The 18,551-nt window shown below is 49.2% G+C and overlaps 1 protein-coding gene across 4 annotated transcripts in view; it reads right to left on the reverse strand.

The window, feature by feature from the left end:
- The window catches only part of Daglb (diacylglycerol lipase, beta), a 42,433-nt gene that overhangs the window by 12,529 nt on the left and 11,353 nt on the right, over positions 1-18,551 (reverse strand). For 3 of the 4 annotated variants that reach the window (NM_001107120.1, XM_039089358.2, XM_039089357.2), the window contains 5 exons: positions 14,393-14,515; positions 11,335-11,462; positions 7,459-7,585; positions 4,990-5,073; positions 1,975-2,052 (listed from right to left, as the gene is read on the reverse strand). In NM_001107120.1, the coding sequence (NP_001100590.1) occupies positions 1,975-2,052; positions 4,990-5,073; positions 7,459-7,585; positions 11,335-11,462; positions 14,393-14,515 (540 nt within the window). Of the gene's footprint in view, positions 1-1,974; positions 2,053-4,989; positions 5,074-7,458; positions 7,609-11,334; positions 11,463-11,925; positions 11,933-14,392; positions 14,516-18,551 lie in introns of all 4 variants that reach the window. The other variant, XM_063271256.1, reaches the window with a different exon arrangement.

The raw sequence follows: 18,551 nt of genomic DNA on the forward strand, positions 1-18,551 counted from the left end.
CATTCTCCTGCCTCCATCTTCCCGGAGCTGGGGCTACAGGGGCCCACTGGTCTAAGCTAGGCTGACCAGTCAGCACGCCCCAGAACCAGCCTGCCTTCACCCACACAGTGCAGACATCGCAGATCCACACTGCCACACCCAGCTGTTGAAAGTGAGTGCTAGAGAGATCCAAATTCAGATCCTCACGCTTCCCCGGCCTGCACTTCACCTGTGGTGCCATTTCCCTGGTCCCATCCAATAAACTGATGGAAATGCCCAATCTAAGTTTAGTGAGAGACCCTATCTCAAAAAATAAGGTGGGAAGCAATTGAAAAACATGTCTAGCATCAACCTCTGACCTTCACATTTGACCCTGCACATACCAGGGAGCACACAAAGACAAATACTAGAAGGAGCAACCTCAAAAGGAAAGGAAGTAATAGAGAAGCTATCAGATCTGGGGGTGGGGCCATTAGTGTTTAATAAGCCAACATCAGGGTTCATCAAAACTCAGGGTACAGATAGAAGAGATGGTTGCACGACATTGTACAAACACATGATGGTGCTGAACTGAACCACCAAATGGTTAAAATGATAAATGTCATCTATTACCCATCTACCCATCCATCCATCCATCCACCCATCCATCATCCATCCACCCATCCATCACCCATCTACTTATCATCCACCTACCCATCATCCATCTACCCATCCATCACCCATCTATCATCCATCTACCCATCACCCATCTATCATCCATCTACCCATTCATCAACCATCCATCATCCATCTACCCATCATCCATCACCCATCTATCATCCATCTACCCATCCATCAACCATCCATCATCCATCTACCCATCCATCATCCATCTACCCATCATCCATCACCCATCTATCATCCATCTATCATCCATCTATCCATCACCCATCTATCATCCATCTACTCATCATCCATCTATCCATCCATCTACCCATCCATCATCCATCTAACCATCCACCACCCATCCATCATCCATCTACCCATCAATCATCCATTTACCCATCCATCAACCCATCAACCCATCTACCCATCCATCACCCATCCATCATCCATCTACCCATCACCCATCTATCTACCCATCCATCATCCATCTACCCTTCTATCTACCCATCAATCATCCATCTACCCATCCATCAACCCATCTACCCATCCATCACCCATCCATCATCCATCTACCCATCATCCATCCATCTACCCATCCATCATCCATCTACCCATCCACCACCCATCTACCCATCTATCTACCCATCAATCATCCATCTACCCATCCATCAACCCATCTACCCATCCATCATCCATCTACCCATCCATCATCCATCTACCCATCCACCACCCATCTACCCATCTACCTACCCATCAATCATCCATCTACCCATCCATCAACCCATCTACCCATCCATCACCCATCCATCATCCATCTACCCATCCATCTACCCATCCATTGGTCCAACTGTTCACCCATCCATTCATTCATCATCCATGCAAACACCTTCCCATCCATCCTGTGATTTTTGGCTTATTGAGAGAAAAGTCTCACTACATAGCTCACTATGGCCTGGACCTTGCCATGTAGCAAAAAAACAGCCAGAAATTCATAATCCTCCTAAGACTCTCCAGGTTACTGTATCCATTTTACCAACATTTAAAACCATTTCTCACACACACACACACACACACACACACACACACACACACACACACACCACTTGAGGTGGGTTTTCCCCAACCACCCCCACAGAACAGGAAGAGAGAAACAGAGAACTAGGCCCTGGCCACATGCACAGAGAACTTGTGGGAAGTGAGCTGTCCAGCCGGTGCCACCCGCCCACGAGGCTGGAGCCCTCATTCTGCTGCTGCATGCCGGACTGAGCATGTTTGACCGACAGTCCGCCTCCCTGGCTCCTGCCACGTTACCTCGCCTCTCTGAAATGGCCCTTCTCAAAACAAACATACCTTGTGGGCCACGCAGTCCTGTAGCTCGATATCCAGCTCTAGGTTCTCGCTCTCGGCAGACAGATCGGTCAGGACGTCCTGTGAATGTGGAGACAGCAAGGTCAGCCTGTGGAGCTACAGAGCAGGTGGTGAAGGCTGCATGTGCCGGGGCTTATGGCCTGGCCTCTGGCTCCCAGGACACTCCAAAAAAGTTGTTCTTAACCTGTGGTTCAAGACCCCTCAGGGGAGGGGTCAAATGACCCTTCCACAGAGGTCACCTAAGACCATCGGATGTTTAAATTACCATTCATAACAGCAGCAAAATTACAGTAACAACAAGAGTAGAATTATGGTTGGGGGGGTCACAACATAAAGAACTGTATCAAAGGGTCGCAGCATTAGGAAGACTGCTCTAAAGAATGGCAGACAATGCAGTCAGACTGCTGGGAGAACTGTCACCTAGTCTCTACTGAGAACACAGGCAGTGCAGGAAGCTGGCTGGGCACCAGGCAGGAAAGGATGGTGGTGAGGAAGGGAAGGGTGTGGTGGGGTGATGGGGGAAGGGAAGGGTGTGGTGGTAATCCTGAAGCACCTTTGACTTGTAGCACTGCTATCTAAGGAGCTTCCCAGCCCAGAGCAAACCCTCCTCCTGTTCTCAGAAGCCCACACTCAACACTCACTAAACAACAAGGTGCTCACAGGAGAGATGGGATGAGTGGGCGCCCGGGCCTGAGGGAGTGTGGAGTAAGCGCCTGGGGGCAAGCACCTCCTAGGGTCCGTGTTGCTTTAGTTTTTGCTTGTGACGGGGTCTCACCACTTAGCCCAGGCTAGCTTTGAATCCCTCCTGCTTCTGCCTCCCATCCTGGGATGACAGGCACGTGTCACCATGTCCTGCTCACCCCTACGTGATAAAAAGCCCCTTCGACCATGCACTGAGGACACCAGGCACACCACTTAGGGCTGTGCGCAGAGTGGCACCAGGAAGAAGTGGCCCGGCGGGTCACAGAGCATCACCAGGGAGATACGGATTCCCTCCCTCTAGAAAGCCAAGAGGACATGAAGAGCCAGGTCTGTGCCCAGCATGAGGGGCAGGCTGGAAAAGTTTGGGTGGGAACCTGCTTGTGATCCTGCATTTGGGGACACTTGGGAGCTACACAGGAAGGGTCTGTCTGATTAGGATGAAGAACACAGGTGGGGACTGAGAGGCCAGAAACCTTTCTCTCACTACAGGGGACCAACTGGTCAGGACAAGGGCTGGGAAAGAATTCTACAGCCAGGGAGTCTGGGGCTGTAAGGTCTAAGACAGTGGACTGAGCCAGGAGGGATGGAAAGTACTGAGGGCTGAGTGGGGGCCTTCCACGCGGCAGGGTAAGTGCTCTGTCTCGAGTCACCGCCTCTGACAGGGAGATGCTAGGCAGGTGCCCCACTGCTGCGTTATACGCCCACGCCACTTTCCTTAGACCAGGTCTCATGAAGGTAGCCTTGGCTGGCCTGGAACTCCCTGTGTAGGCCAGGCTGCCCTCTAACTGTGGTAGACCTGCCTGCCTCTGCCTCCCAAGGGCTGGAATTAAAGTTGTGGCATAGAAGATGTATGCCTGTGTAACACACTCGTGCCTGACACCCACAGAGGCCAGAAAAGGAAGCTGGATCTGCTGGAAACAGTTACAGATGGTTAGGGCTTCATTAGGTGCTGGGAATCGAACTCAGATGTAAAACAACGGCAGTGCTCACCTAAGGCTGAACCGTCTCTCCAGCCCCATTTTATTTTGATGCTGGGTCTAGGTTGCTTAGGCTAGCCCTGGACTTAAGCTCTCAAAGTGTCTGTGGTTACAGCCCATCCTGCCTGCCCAGGAGTAACACTGGTCCTTCCTGGGTGAGCAAAGAACCAGGAAGTGGGAGGAAGGGGTTGCAGAGAAGAAACAGGAAGCAGACAGATGCTGAAAGAGGGGAGGAGCGGAGCAAAGAGGAGATGGGGAGCACTGGGTGGACAAGGGGCCTCAATGCACCCCAAGAAGAGCCAGCATATGGAGACCGGAGGAAAGGAGGGCCCACAGAGAACCCCCAAACAAACTTGATAGCATGTGACTTTTTTTTTCTTTTTTTCGGAGCTGGGGACCGAACCCAGGGTCTTGTGCTTGCTAGGCAAGCGCTCTACCACTGACCTAAATCTCCAACCCCAGCATGTGACTTTTAAATCTGAGTGTGTGTTGTGCACGTGCACACTCGTGTGCACAGAGCAGGTGCGCATGTGCTGTGGAAAGGGTAATGGCGGTCGGGTCAGAGAACCATGCAGATGTCAGCCTTTGTCTCCCAGAGTCTCTGGCTGGCCATGAACACACCAGTGACCTGGCCCTGGGGATTCCCGACAGACTGCTGTTTCACCTCCCATTTTGCTGTAGACAGCTGAGATCACAGACATGCTATGGCCTCTGGATTGTATGTGGGTTCTGGGGATTGTTTACAGGTCCTCGACCTTCCCCTCAACATACTTTACCACTGAGTCATCTCCCCAGATGGCCCTGCCTCTCTTTTAAAATTCAGTCTATGTAGCCCAAGCAGGACTCAAACTTGCAATCCTCCTGCCCCAGTTTCCAGAGTGGTGGGATTATAGGAGTGTACCACCATACATGGCTCTGTGTCTTCTGATACAAGACCGGTCTTGTTCTCCCACCTGGCTTTGGGCGCAGAAATTGGAGGGTGGGCTGTCTAGGCTTGGGCCTCATCTAGGCATATCTAAGGATCAGCAGGAGGCAAACCAAGTAGGTCTCCCTTGAGCCTGTCTTCGAACGTGCTGGCAACTTTGCTGCCAACGACTGATGGTTGAGTGGGAACCATCTCCCCATGTTTCAAGTCAGTGTTTCACAACCCATACTTCCGCTTGCTTCCGGGTTTCATGCTTCCCTTGGTTACCTCACAGGCAGTGGTTTTCTCTGTTCCTAACGGAAGCTTTCCTTAGCTCTGGGCACCCCACTTGTGCCTCACTCCCTGCTCCCACCCGGCGCCCAGGTCTGAATCTGTCGAGCACACCAGCATTACCTGGAGAGACATGGTCCCTCTCACGGCAACCACAACAGACTCCTTCCTGTGATCCAGAACCACTATGAAGGGCAGCTCGTACACCTGGAAGACAGGAAACCAGCACGAGGCTGGACTCACAGGGGCATAGGGCAACCAACTACAGAGAAACCTGCTTTTCTCTGATGCCACTGACCGGCTTTGGCAACCGTGTGGTGGGTAAACTGAGGCAGGCAACCACTGGGGGTCAGTGGGTGGATCCAGATACCTACGGGGCTGCTGCCAAAGGAAGCCAGAGACTAGAGAAGTTACTCAGCAGACTTTTCTCTGAGGGAACAAAGCCTTAATTTACTGGGGCTGGCACTCCCTGTGGTCCGCAGGAAAACTATGAACTCTAACTCTTTGGGGCTAGCAAGAAAGAAGGAATGAGAGAAAAATCACACAAACAAAAGGCAAAGTCCAATAACTTCATACATACAGATATACATGCACATGAATACATTTATACACACATGTATGAATACATACATGTATATAGACCTATAGGCAAACATATAGACATTCACACATAAAATGGTAGAGCAGAGCTCCAGCAGGCAGGCTCCAAGCATTTTACACACACACACACACACACACACACACACACACACACACACACACACAACTAGTAGATGGAGCAAGCTCCAATACATACCCAGACAAGCTTTAAATACACATACACACACACACACACACACACACACACACACACACACACACACACACACACACACGCAGTTGATGAATGGAAGGAATGATGTTCCGATCCTCCATTCACAAACTTTAAATCAGAATGCGTATGTATCTACTCATCAGCAAATCTTAATAAATCCTATCAGGAGGCTGAGGGCAAGAATGGGCATAAGAAATCAGTCATCAGCAGTCCAGCCTCAGTGAGAGTCCCGTCAGCCACTGCTCCCTGACCATAAAGGGTCCCTAGCTAACTAAGAAGACTGTGCCTTTCTGAACTTCAGATTGTGCCCTAAGACTTTCTACAGCAGAGTCAGTAGCAAAAACATCTCAATATATCTTTACTATCAATTTAATTTTTCCAGATGTTCTCTAAGGGTGGTGGTCATTGCTGACAATCTACATCTCCCAAGGTGGTGATAGAATCGTTACTGTGCTCCAGCAGCAATGCCTGAAAGAGATCCAGCATTATTATTCTGAGCGCCAGGGATAGTGCCCCGTGAGGGTCTGGAAGCCCCTCAGAGTTTTCACAGGATTCTTGGATTAGGAGGGATGTGTGGGCGGCGAGCAGAACAGAACTCTGTAACAGCATGAAGTCCTCAGGACATTCGGTCCTCCAGGCTGTGCCACACCGAGGCCCACCCACGTGGCTGTGGTAATCTGTGGGCCAAATTCCATGAGTTCTAAAGCCATCTGTCGCTCCTCCTGCATAGCCCTTGGCATTCTGACCTGCTCTCTCTCTCTATCCTCCTGCCTCAGCCTCTTACATGCTGGGATTATGGGCACACACCACCATCTTGGCAACTTCAGGAGTTATGTGCGGAGGCCGTGTGTGTGTGTGTGTGTGTGTGTGTGTGTGTGTGTGTGTGTGTGTGTGTGTGTATCAAGGCATGTGTACAGAAATTAGAAGACAACTTGAAGGAGCTCCTTCTCCTGTTGTGTAGATCCTAGGAATTGAACACGGGTCTTCAGGCTTGGAGACAGACACCTTTATCCACGCAGCCATCTCACCAGCCCAGTTACAGAGCTCGTCCCAAAAGCAAAAAAGACTCTGTGGACCACAAAGTCTGAAAACAGTGGCATACAACCAACTGAGGTTACAGAGGTTAACCACACAAAAGAGGTTAGAAAGCAACCAGGCAATGCTCACCACAGACTTTGAAGCTGGTAGGAAAGCCCGTGTGTCTTTGAGAGAGAGAGAGAGAGAGAGAGAGAGAGAGAGAACATGTGTGTGTGTGTGTGTGTGTGTGTGTGTGTGTGTGTGTGCGCACACGAGTCTTCTATGAAGAACAATCCACCACTCCGGGCCTTGTGGTGTAATCCCAGCTATTTAAGAAGTTGAGGCTGAGGTAGCTGGCACTTAATGAGACCATATGGACGGTAAAAAGGAAGAAGGCGGCTGGGAACTAGCAAGATGGTTCAGTAAGTTACAGCACTCACTGCTAAGCCGATAATCTGAGTTCAATCCATAGGACTTGTACGCACATGTGCATGAGTGCACTCAGATTCACACGCACACACACACAGACATAGACACACACACATGCACAGACACACACATGTACACACATGCACAGACACGCACAGACACACACACACACACATGCACAGACACGCACAGGCACAGACACACACACACGCACACACATGCACAGACACAGACACATGCACATGCACACACACGCACTCTGACTCCCACCCCTGGACCCCACAGGACTTCAGGACCCACACCCAGAGCGCCCTGTCTGGGACAGACAGTACCTTGTCGTGAAAGCTAACGTGGATGAAGTCTCTGTACTGCAGCCCCGTCGTCTTCAGGATGGAGGCGAAGTGGCAGTGGTGCTCGTCACCTTCCACGGCATCATACTCTATGTCTCTGCCTCTGCAGCTGCAGGGAAAGGAAGGAGGGGACTGTGGTGCCCGTGCCTCCGCCATATGCAGCGACCCCACTGTAGGATTTATCTAGAAAACTCAGGAGGGGAGGGCTGGCCACTTCTAAAACATTCTAACAAAACCATTTGTCTTGAGCAACAGGGGATGGAATCCATGGGTCTTGCACACAGAACAAATGCTTCTTCACTGACCTAGTACATTCTAGATATTCATCTGTCCGTCCGTCCGTCCATCCATCTATCCATCCATCCATCCATCCATCATTTGTCTGTGTGTCTGTGAACATGTATTTGCATGCACGCTCACATATGCATGGACATGGAATTTCCTACTCTGGCATTCTTTCTGCATTAACTCCTTTGAGACGGGTGTCTGGCTGAACTCGAGCTAGGCTGGCAGCCGGCAAGCCCAGACCTCCTGTCTCTCTGGGCTACAGGCAGAGTCTGGACAAGGCTTCTTATGTGGATGCTGAAGCTTCGGACTCAAGTGTTCAGGCTCGAACAGCAGCGAGTGCTGTACTGATGGAGCCGTCTCTCTGGCCCATTACCAGTGTGAGGCCCAAGGATGCCAAAGGGACCTCAGAAACACTGCAGATCAAGTGAGGACAAAGGGCCCTCGGCTGCGGGAGAGCACGTAAAGGGTGAAAACTGACAGAAATATTGTATGGGAAAGGTCATGAACAATTTCTGTGGCTGGGGGCTCAGCAAGTGAAGGCACCCACAGCCAACCCTAAGGACCTGAGTTCAGTCCCTGGGATAGGATCTACATGGTAGGAGAGAACAAACTCCTACAAGTTGTCTTCTGCTCTGACGTCGATGTACACACACACACAGAGAGAGAGAGAGAGAGAGAGAGAGAGAGAGAGAGATGAATAAAATGTAATTTCACTTTTTTCTTCAGCTGTCAAACTCTGTCCATCAGGAAGTTCTGCAGGCTGCAGCCCCCCAGAAGGGATGGACATTTCAGGCACCTAGATCTTGGTCTCTGATTAACATCTCCACCTTGCAATGTGAGGGGCGGAAACCTCTCCAGGGCAAACACAGGATGCAGCTGCAATGTCTTCCATCAAAGACAAGAAGGTTCAGTGGGTAAGGCTGAGTGACGGCATATGTTCAATCCCTAGAACCCGCAGTGAGGGAGAGAACCAATTCCTGAACATTCTTTTGACATTCACACATGTGCTGTGGCATATGTTTACCCACACAGGTCATATGTACATGTTAATAATAAAGAAAAAATATAAATGTGGGAAGAGGCCCCATGTGGTGGCACATGCCCGTAATCCTAGCCCTTACGAGGTGGAGGCAGGAAGATCCGGAGTTTGAGGTCATCCTTGGCTACATGAGGCCCCGTCTCAAAACTACTAAAAATCAAGCGACTAGGGAAGTGCTCAGAGAGTGACAGGGACCACCCTGCACAGTCAGATGGGGACATGTGAGTACCAAATACTAATTATAGAAACAACAGCAGTGAACCACGGCTGTAAACGAAGTAAGAAGCATGTGCTGGAACCGATACCAAGGAGCGGACAATCAAACTTCCTGTACAGCAGAGGAAATGATGATTTGAGAAAAATAGCAAGTTTCCACCCACTCTAGTCTAGTCATGGTTGACTTACGCAAGAACAAGGGAGGCCAAACCTGGACTTGGTGGCTGAGAACTCCATCTAGCATGTGTAAAGCCCTAGGTTCTATCAGAAAAAAAGGGGTTGGGGAGTGGGGGTTGCGGGTAGATGCTTTAGTGGATAAAGAACTCTTTCTATGCAAGCAGGAGGATCAGAGTTCAAATCCACAGAAACTATGAAGCTTGTTAGGTGTAGCCATGAGTACACATGTAACCCAGTACTGTGAGGTGATGGGGTGGAGACAGGAGGAAGCTGGGGCTGCGGGTCAAAAGCTTAGCTCCAGGGAGAATGAGAAAGAGAATAAGGTGGAGAGAAGAACAGGAGGACAGGGACATCCTTCCCCGCACACACACATGTGCATACACACACACACACACACACACACACACACACACACACACACACACACACATAAACACACATTCATAATACACCAGTCTCATTTATTACACACATTAGTGGGACAACAGAAAGAATTCAAATACAAGTTACCAGTTAACAATCAAAGTTCCTGACCTTTATAACTTTACTGCAGTGACTCCTGGGAGGACACTCAGGCAAGCTGCAGTTAACAGATGAACAAGCACGAGCTGGCAAGATGACTCAGCAGAAAAGGCACTTGCCACCAAGCCTCACGATCTGAGTTCGATTCCCAGGACCCATACAGTGTGCGATAATCTCCTAAAAAATCCCTCTTACCTTTCAGAGATTGAACATTTTCCAGACCTTGTAGTCAAGTTGATAATATGTCCTGAGATCATTTAAAACATATTTTCCACCTGCTGCCCTACTGTGTACCCAGCCTGGTTATGTTTACCCTGACCTTAAGAGAACAACATAACTGATCTTAATATGCTGTGTGCTTCCCATGCGGTCACCTTCTAACCTAAGTTAAATGCACGGCTCCACTTTTTGGTTTTGTTTTTTTGAGACAAAGTTAGAACTCACTCTGTAGACCAGGCTGGCCTCAAACTCAGAGAGAGATCGTCCTGCCTCTGCCTCCCAAGTGCTGGGATTAAAGGTGTGCGCCAACACTGCCTGTCCTGCACAGTTCCACTCTTGAACTATTTACTCTTCTATGGCCCTATCTAGAATAACGTTATATGTGTGCGTGCTGTGGTAATAATTATTTGCTGAAGCAGCCACCAGGCTGAGAGCGATCTTATGGTTATGACATGAATGTTGGGAGCAGCGTAGAGACACAGGTTGATAACATCTGTGTGCGGTTTTGAGCGTTGTTGTGGGTCAGCAAGGTAACGCTTTCCCTTGTCGCACTCAGCTAGAGATTTCTGTAGAAGAACACCTCTCATTCCCTCCCCACTCATCAGTAACTGAAGCAAAGCTCTTTGTTAGGGACAGCTAGGCAACACAGGCAGACAACAGACAAGACCAGACACACACAGACAGGCCACGGACTACACACTGCAGACACGCAGAAGACACACGGAGGGAAGCGAACAATCACATCCGGGCTAGCTCTTGGCTCACTATCCCAAAGGGAAGCCCTTTCACTCTTCAATGTGACATCAACCATACCAGGAGAGAAGCTGTCCTCTATCTGCCACATCCACACACGCACATTAAACAAACAAATGTATTTAATTACAAGTAAATTTTTAAAAAGTTCCAAGAGACAGGCGTGGCGGCGTCTGCTTAAAATCCCAACACTTGCAAGGCAGAGGAAGTCATCGAGGCCAGCCTGATCTATATTAAGTTTTTCTCAGGCCAGCCAGGGGTATAGTAAAAAAAAAAAAAAAAAAAAAAAAAATTTTTAAGGAGATAAAGAGTGAGTGAGGTCTAGAGGACTCAGGATGCAGTGAGTTACAGGTCTAGACGGTTCTAGATAAAGAACTTAGGACTTTTTTGTTCTATGCTTGTATGATTTCAAAATGTAGTGGTTTTTTTTGGTTCTTTTTTTCGGAGCTGGGGACCGAACCCAGGGCCTTGCGCTTCCTAGGCAAGCGCTGTACCACTGAGCTAAATTCCCAACCCCGTGTTTTTTTCTTTTAAAGAGGAAAAAAAATCCGATGAAAGGATCAGGCTGTGCTGGGTTTGGTCCCCAGCTCCGAAAAAAAGAACCAAAAAAAAAAAAAAAAAAGGATCAGGCTGTGCTGACCTACCAGTCACCACCGATCCTGCACAGCCCCGTGAACGGGTTCCTGTAGATGTAGAGGGGCCATCCGTAGGCAGCTGCTGCAAACGGCATGTAGTGATGGCAGTTTTCCACTTCCGCGTCCAGCTCTGTTTCCTGGGAGAGAGAAGGAAAGAAGCCTTTGTGTGTGACAGCAGTGGAAAAGACAAACACAAAGCTGTGTGCGCACTCAGCGGTGGGCCAACGTTCCACAGTGGGAGCCTCAGGTGTCTGTCCTCCACGTCCACCTTGTAGGAAAAACAATGTTTGCTGGATACCCCAGCTAGCTGGTCCTCCAGCCTCAGGGTCTCTCTCCCATCTTGCTGTAGGAACCCTGGGATTACAGAAGCACTCAATACTCACGTCCTGCTTTACGTGAATTCTGGGAATCTGAACTCGGGTCCCCACACTAACGAATCAAGCACTTTACCCACTAGCACACTGAGATCTATTTTTTTTTTCTTTTCTTTTTTTCGGAGCTGGGGACCGAACCCAGGACCTTGCGCTTCCTAGGCAAGCACTCTACCACTGAGCTAAATCCCCAACCCCACACACTGAGATCTTAAACCCGCACTCCAACATTCCATCTCTCCTCGGACTCTCAAAAGACTCTGCCTGACTCGATGCCTTTGTGTCTCACTCTGAGTGAAATGTTTCAGCAAAGCCTTTGCTATGTTTGGGTGAATCAGTAGAGGCTGTGAAATGGTTTTGAGGCGGTTTGCACCTCAAAGAAATGTGTTCTTGGACTGTCTGCACTTGGTGCTACATGACAGCTTGGAGCTGTACAAACGCTGATCCTAAGACACCCCTGGCCACCCTGGAGTTCTTACATTTGATCATGGTTTGGCATGGTCCAAAGGTACTGAGATTTCTATGGGTATCTTCTCTCTAGGCAATAAGGACCAGATGACTTTGGTAGTTGGAGCCTTTCCAGTCCCAATTAATTTCGTGTGATGACGGAATAAAATAACTGGAGTTAGTCTTTTCCAAGAAGGCTGAACCCCTCTGCTCCTTCAGAAAATGAAGGTTTAACACCTTGGTGAGCTTCTCTCCACTGTGGTTCCTGTTAAGTCCCCTTTTCTCCCCATGTGTTTACAGTACGCCTGTGTGTATGTGTGTTTGCAAAGGTGTGGCCATTGGTGTGTGCATCTGTGTGTGCGCGGAGGCAGGCCAAGGCTCACGGTGAGAATATTCTTCAATCACTTTTCCATCTTACTCGCTGAGGCAGGGTCTCTGACTCAAACCTAGGCTCACTGACTTGGGCATGTGTGCATGAGTTCTGGGGATCCGAACTCCAGCCCTCACACTTTTGTGGTAAGGGCTGAATAGCCGAGCCATCTGTCCAGCCTCTTGTAGGGAAAAACTGTTTCGTTTGTTTTTATTTGTATTTGAAAGACAGGACCTCTCTGTGTGCCCCTGGCTATCCTGTCCTACAACTTGTTCCGTAGACCAGGCTGGCCTCTTACTCTAAGAGATCTACCCACCCCTACCTCTGAGTGCTGGGACTAAAGGCATGTGCTGCCACACCTAGCAAATGTTCTTTATTGAGACAAGATCTCAGTGTGTATCTCTGGCTAGCCTTGAACTCTCGGGTGCACCAGCTTCTAAAAAGCTGGCTTTTAAACAGCCAACAATGGATTCCACCTGAGATGGGAGGGAGGAAGGCAGGGCTCCTTGGTGAGCTTTTAGACTCTTGCAGGAGCTTCCTCTGTCTAGAGACCTTCATGGCTTTCCACCCAGCAACATGGGTGCTGTTCACACCTAGAGGAGATCTGTCACAGCGGGGAGAGCACTGAGGTTTCAAAAGACTCACACCGGTCCCTGTAATTCCTCTTAGCCTCATGGCTGTATTAAGATGTGTGTGTCTTAAGATGTCTTACTTTTGTCCCTTCTACTGTGTGGCTTACTCCAGTGCCATGCCTGTCTGCCTGCTGCTGACAGTCATGGGTCTAGCCCTCTAGAACTGTAAGCCCCAAGTTCTTTCTTTCATAAGTTGCCTTAGTCCTTGTATGTTATCACAGCCACAGAAGAGTGAGTAAGATGCACCAGGGACATGGGTGCAGTTGATGTCTGGCTACCATGGCAGAAGACAGAGGGGTGCGTATAGTCTATGGCTTCTCTGTGTGTTACTTTTCTGTTACTTTCTTCTTTCTTTTTGAGGGTCTGGGGACATGGCTTAGTGGTAGTACATTTGCCTAGCATATACAAGACTCTGGGTTCCATGCCCAGTGATTCAATAAGGGATAAAGGAAGAGAGGAAGGTAGAAAGGAAGGGAGGGAGGGAGGAGGGGAAGGAGGGAGGGAAGAGAAAAAGGAAAGGAAATAGTGAGTTTTGTCCCTTCTATTGTATAGCCCGGGGTGCCCTGGAAGTCACAATCCTCCTGCCTCTACCCAGATTGCTGGAACAGCAGGTAAGCACTGCCAAGCCTGACCTGAGTTTCTCTCTGGAAAACAACCTATAGCAGGGACTTGTTCCTCAGACAAAGCTTGAACTGGCTCTGCTTCCTAGATTCACAATGAAAATACACTCTGGGGTTGGGTATTTAGCTCAGTGGTAGAGCGCTTGCCTAGCGAGCGCAAGGCCCTGGGTTCGATCCCCAGCTCCAAAAAAAAAAAAAAAAAAAAGAAAAGAAAATACACTCTGGGGTGACTCAGGCCTGTACTAGAAGGAATTCTTCTGGAACAGAGAACCGAACATTGAATTTCCTCCAGTGTAACCCAGACAATGAGACACGGCGGGGCTTCCTGAGCCAGGAGTCCAGGCGAGAGGGCTGGGTCTCAGTCCAAGGCTACTGAAATCGTTCTTGGCTGCTTCTCTTCTCCTTCCCTGCCTGTCTCTGCTTCCCTCTCATTTCCCCACTTGTCCTCTCCTTCTCTATTCTTATATAGGGTCTATTTCTAGCCTGGGACTCTCTATATAGCCCAGGCTAGCCGTCTACTCACAATCTTCCTACTTCCTCCTCCAGAGTGTCCCCTGCCCAACATCAGCTGTATGCCTGTGAAGATCTACACAGAAGCATGGATGTCAGAGGTGGATTTGTCATTACCTGAGGTTGCCCTGGTGTGTGGGTCACGACCTCCGAAGGCTCCCGGCTGTGGCTGATCTTGTCCTGTTGCTGGTGGAGAAGGGTGAAGCCGGCTGCAATATCGCTGGGCACCAGGTCTGTGTCCTGAGTGGGAAAGCACAACAGACCACTGTGAGAGCCATCGGACTGCCCGGGAAGCCTAGCATCCAGCTGAATACAGCGCGTAGGCAGACATGCAAGTGCCCAGGTACACTACTCAGGAAGAGGAAGCTATTACTTTTGTCTGAGACAGTCTTGTGCAGCTTAAGTTGGCCCTCAGTCACGACGTATTTAAACATGACCTGAAATTCCAGATCTTCCTGCCTCCACCTCCCAAATATAAGAATATAGTGTGTGGGGGTTAGGGATTTAGCTCAGTGGTAGAGCACTTGCCTTGCAAGCACAAGGCCCTGGGTTCGGTCCCCAGCTCCGAAAAAAAGAAAAAAAGGAATAGGGTGTGTGTGTGTGTGTGTGTGTGTGTGTGTGTGTGTGTGTGTGTGCACTAGCATGTAAACACATGCCACATGAGTGTGGGAGCCCTCAGAAGCTAGAAGGTGTTAGGGCCTTTAGAGCTGGTGTCACAGGTAAGCTAACTAATGAGGGTCCTGGGGACAGAATGCAGGTCCTCTGCAAGAGCAAGAGGTACTTTTTTTTTTTTAAGATTGTATTTATTCATTTTATATATGACGAGTACACTGTTGCTGTCTTCAGACACACCAGAAGAGGGCATCGGATCTTGTTACAGATGGTTGTAAGCCACCATGTGGTTGCTGGGATTTGAACTCATGACCTCCGGAAGAGCAGTTAGTGCTCTTAACCGCTGAGCCATCTCTCCAGCCCAGGAGGTACTTTTAAACCCATGGGCCATCTCTGCAGCCCCTGCGTTTTCTTTGCAGGACTCCTCATACATGTTAGCTTAGTAATTTTTCATATCTATTTACTAGATTCATCATTTTATCAAAATTTCATTTTAAGTGACTTAACTATCTCGGTTTAAAGAAACTGTGGGGGCTGGAGAGATGGCTCAGTGGTTAGAGCACTGACTGCTCTTCCAGAGGTCCTGAGTTCAAATCCCAGCAGCCACATGGTGGCTCACAACCATCTGTAATGGGATCCAATGCCCTCCTATTGAAGAAGAAAGAAGAAAGAAGAAAGAAGAAGAAGGAGGAGGAGGAGGAGGAGGAGGAGGAGGAGGAAGAGGAGGAGGAGGAGGACGAAGAAGAAGAAGAAAGAAGAAGAAGAAGGAAGAAGAAGAAAGAAGAAGAAGAAGAAGAAGAAGAAGAAGAAGAAGGAGAAGGAGGAGGAGGAGAAGGAGGAAGAGGAGGAGGAGGAGGAGGAGGAGGAGGAGGAGGAAGAAGAAGAAGAAGAAGAAGAAGAAGAAGAAGAAGAAGAAGAAGAAGAAGAAGAAGAAGAAGAAGAAGAAACAACTGTGTATCTGTGTGCAAGTGCACACGTGCTGGAGTACACAGATGCTGGAGTATACACGTCAAAGTCACGGGTTCTGGGGTGAAAGGTGTTCACCACCATGCCTGCCATTATTTCTTAAGCTGGCGTGAAAGCTGTGTGGATGCGTACTCTGTGGCAGATTCATGAGGCTGAACATACAATTACTGGGTACGCTCTGCCACGGAAGAAACCAGCGATCAGTAAACACTTGTGAAAACTCTCATGTGGACAGACACGGAAGTCAGAAATCCTCTACCAGCTGGGCCTGGTGGAAACTACCCAGAATTGCAGGACCCAGGGACATGTGGGTGGCAAGTTCAGTGCCAGCCTGAGCTGTACAAGAAGTCCTTGTGTCAAAAAAGAGAAGGAAGGGGGGAAGGAAGGTCAAGTCAGCAGGCCACAGGATGAATGTCTCAGGCAGAAGTGCTTTCTGTCAAGCCTGACAGCCTGAGTTTGATCTCTGGAACACATTTGATAGAAGGAGAGAACCACTTCTTCCCGCGAGCTGTCCTTTGACCTCCATATACGCCGTGCACACATCCAGATACACAGAATAAATGTACTTAAAAAAAAAAAAAACTACACAAAATTCCTCCGCAGAAGCACAGGAGGGCCCACAGACAGTCCAGTGATGGACAGAGAGGATCTACGGTGCTCCATCTCAAGCACTGCATAAACCTGTCTTGGTGGAGCACACCTGTAATCTCTACGTTCAGGAGACAGAGGCTGGAAGCCCAGAAGCTCAAGGCCATCTTTGGCTATATAAGGAGTTCGGGTCATTCTCAGTTAAATGAGACCCTGTCCTCCCAAAGTAAAAAAGATAGTGACTAGGTACCGCCTCCTCTAGCTTATCTTGAAATGGGGTTGAAGCACTCCCCTAAGATCTGACAATGGCTGGAGGGATGGCTCGGTGGTTATGGGTGCTTGCTGCCCTTGCAGAGGACTGGAGTTCAGTTCCCAGCAGCCTTATCAGGTGGTCTCACAACTCCCTTTAACTCCAGCTCCAGAGGGGCGGATACCTTCCTCCCGCCTGCTTGGGAACCTGCACACATGAGGCATACACTCGCACAGATGCAAGTAATAAAGGTAAAAACCGTTTAAGGCTGGTGGTAGTGGCACACACCTTTAGTCCCAGCACTCAGGACGCAGAGGTAACTGGGTCTCTGAGTTCAAGGCCAGCCTGGTCTACGGAGTGAGTTCCAGGAGAGCCAAGGCTACACAGAGAGATCTTGTCTTTAAAAACCCATAAACAGACAGACAGATAATAAAAATAAAAACAAGTAAAAACAAGAACAACGAGAAAAGGATTGTGGGCACAAACCTTGGGTTCCCACAGGAAGGCACAGCCTGCTCTCACACCACAATGCTAGCTCTCCACATTCCAAAGTCAGACACGACAGAGAAGCAAGAGAGAGACAGAAGGCGCATAGGGTGTCGAAAGGAATCTTCTCTCTTACTTGGTTTCAGAACCAAAAATAACAGTAGTTACCACACATCCACACACACACACACACACACACACACACACACACACATAGAGGAGGAAGAGAATGAGCTCGTCCAAATCCTAGGACAGCTCATCTGAGAGCAGTCACCCCCCTGCACTTCCTGACTACTGAGTCATGATAAGTATGGAAAATATTTATTTTTGACATTGTGCTTGTGGAGGGTGTGTGTGTGTGTGTGTGTGTGTGTGTGTGTGTGTGTATGTGTGTGTGGTGTGTATGTGTATATGTGTGTATATGTGTGTGTATGAGTGTGTATGTGTGTGTGTGTATGTGTGTGTGGTGTGTATGTGTATATGTGTGTATATGTGTGTGTATGAGTGTGTATGTGTGTGTGTGTGTGTGTTTTGTGTGTGTGTTCATGTGTATAGAGATCAGAAGACAACTTGCAGGAGTCAGATCTCTCCTTCTAGTTAATGTAGGTCCTGGGGTTTGAACTCAGGTTTGAACTGGAGCACCCTCACCTGCTGAGCCATCCTGCTTGCCTGAGAAATTCTTTTCTGACACCTCCTGGCAGGGCATTGTTTACACATGTCCCTCTGCTCACTGAGGTGGACAGAGGAAATGTGGAAAGAGAATCGGCAGATTCTTTCGTAACGTTATTTTGTTCCTTAAAAAAACAGGGGGCTGGGGATTTAGCTCAGTGGTAGAGCGCTTACCTAGGAAGCGCAAGGCCCTGGGTTCGGTCCCCAGCTCCGGGAAAAAAAGTACCAAAAAAAAAAAAAAAAGTACCAAAAAAAAAAAACAAAAAAACAGTAGGCAGGCTGGGCCGTAGAGCAGTGTCAATGAAGACACACCTAACCGTCAGGAAAGGGGGCTGGGGCTGGGCTGTGGCTCAGCTAGTACATATAACATGCCTAGATGCATGAAGCCTTGGGTTCCATCCTCAGCAACAAACAGACCGGGCATGGTGGCGCATGCCCGTAAACCCGGCCCTGAGGAGGGAGATGAGGGGGATCAGAAGTTCCAGGAGATTCTCTGCTTCACTGTCAGTTTCAGGCCAACCTGGGTCACGGGAGACAGAGCCTCGACAAAGCAAAACAAACAAGGAGCAGGAAAGGCTTGGCCATCCTTGTAGTTAACTGCTGCCTGCCCACCCAGGCAGTGCGCTCCCATGCCTAAGGGGTACAGGTCCTCAACGGCCACCGTACGGTGGCTCGCATGGCTTTGTGCAGGACGCTCATCGGCCC

The sequence above is a fragment of the Rattus norvegicus genome, chromosome 12, assembly GCF_036323735.1.
Source record: "Rattus norvegicus strain BN/NHsdMcwi chromosome 12, GRCr8, whole genome shotgun sequence".
In the NCBI taxonomy this organism is placed as follows: domain Eukaryota; kingdom Metazoa; phylum Chordata; class Mammalia; order Rodentia; family Muridae; genus Rattus; species Rattus norvegicus.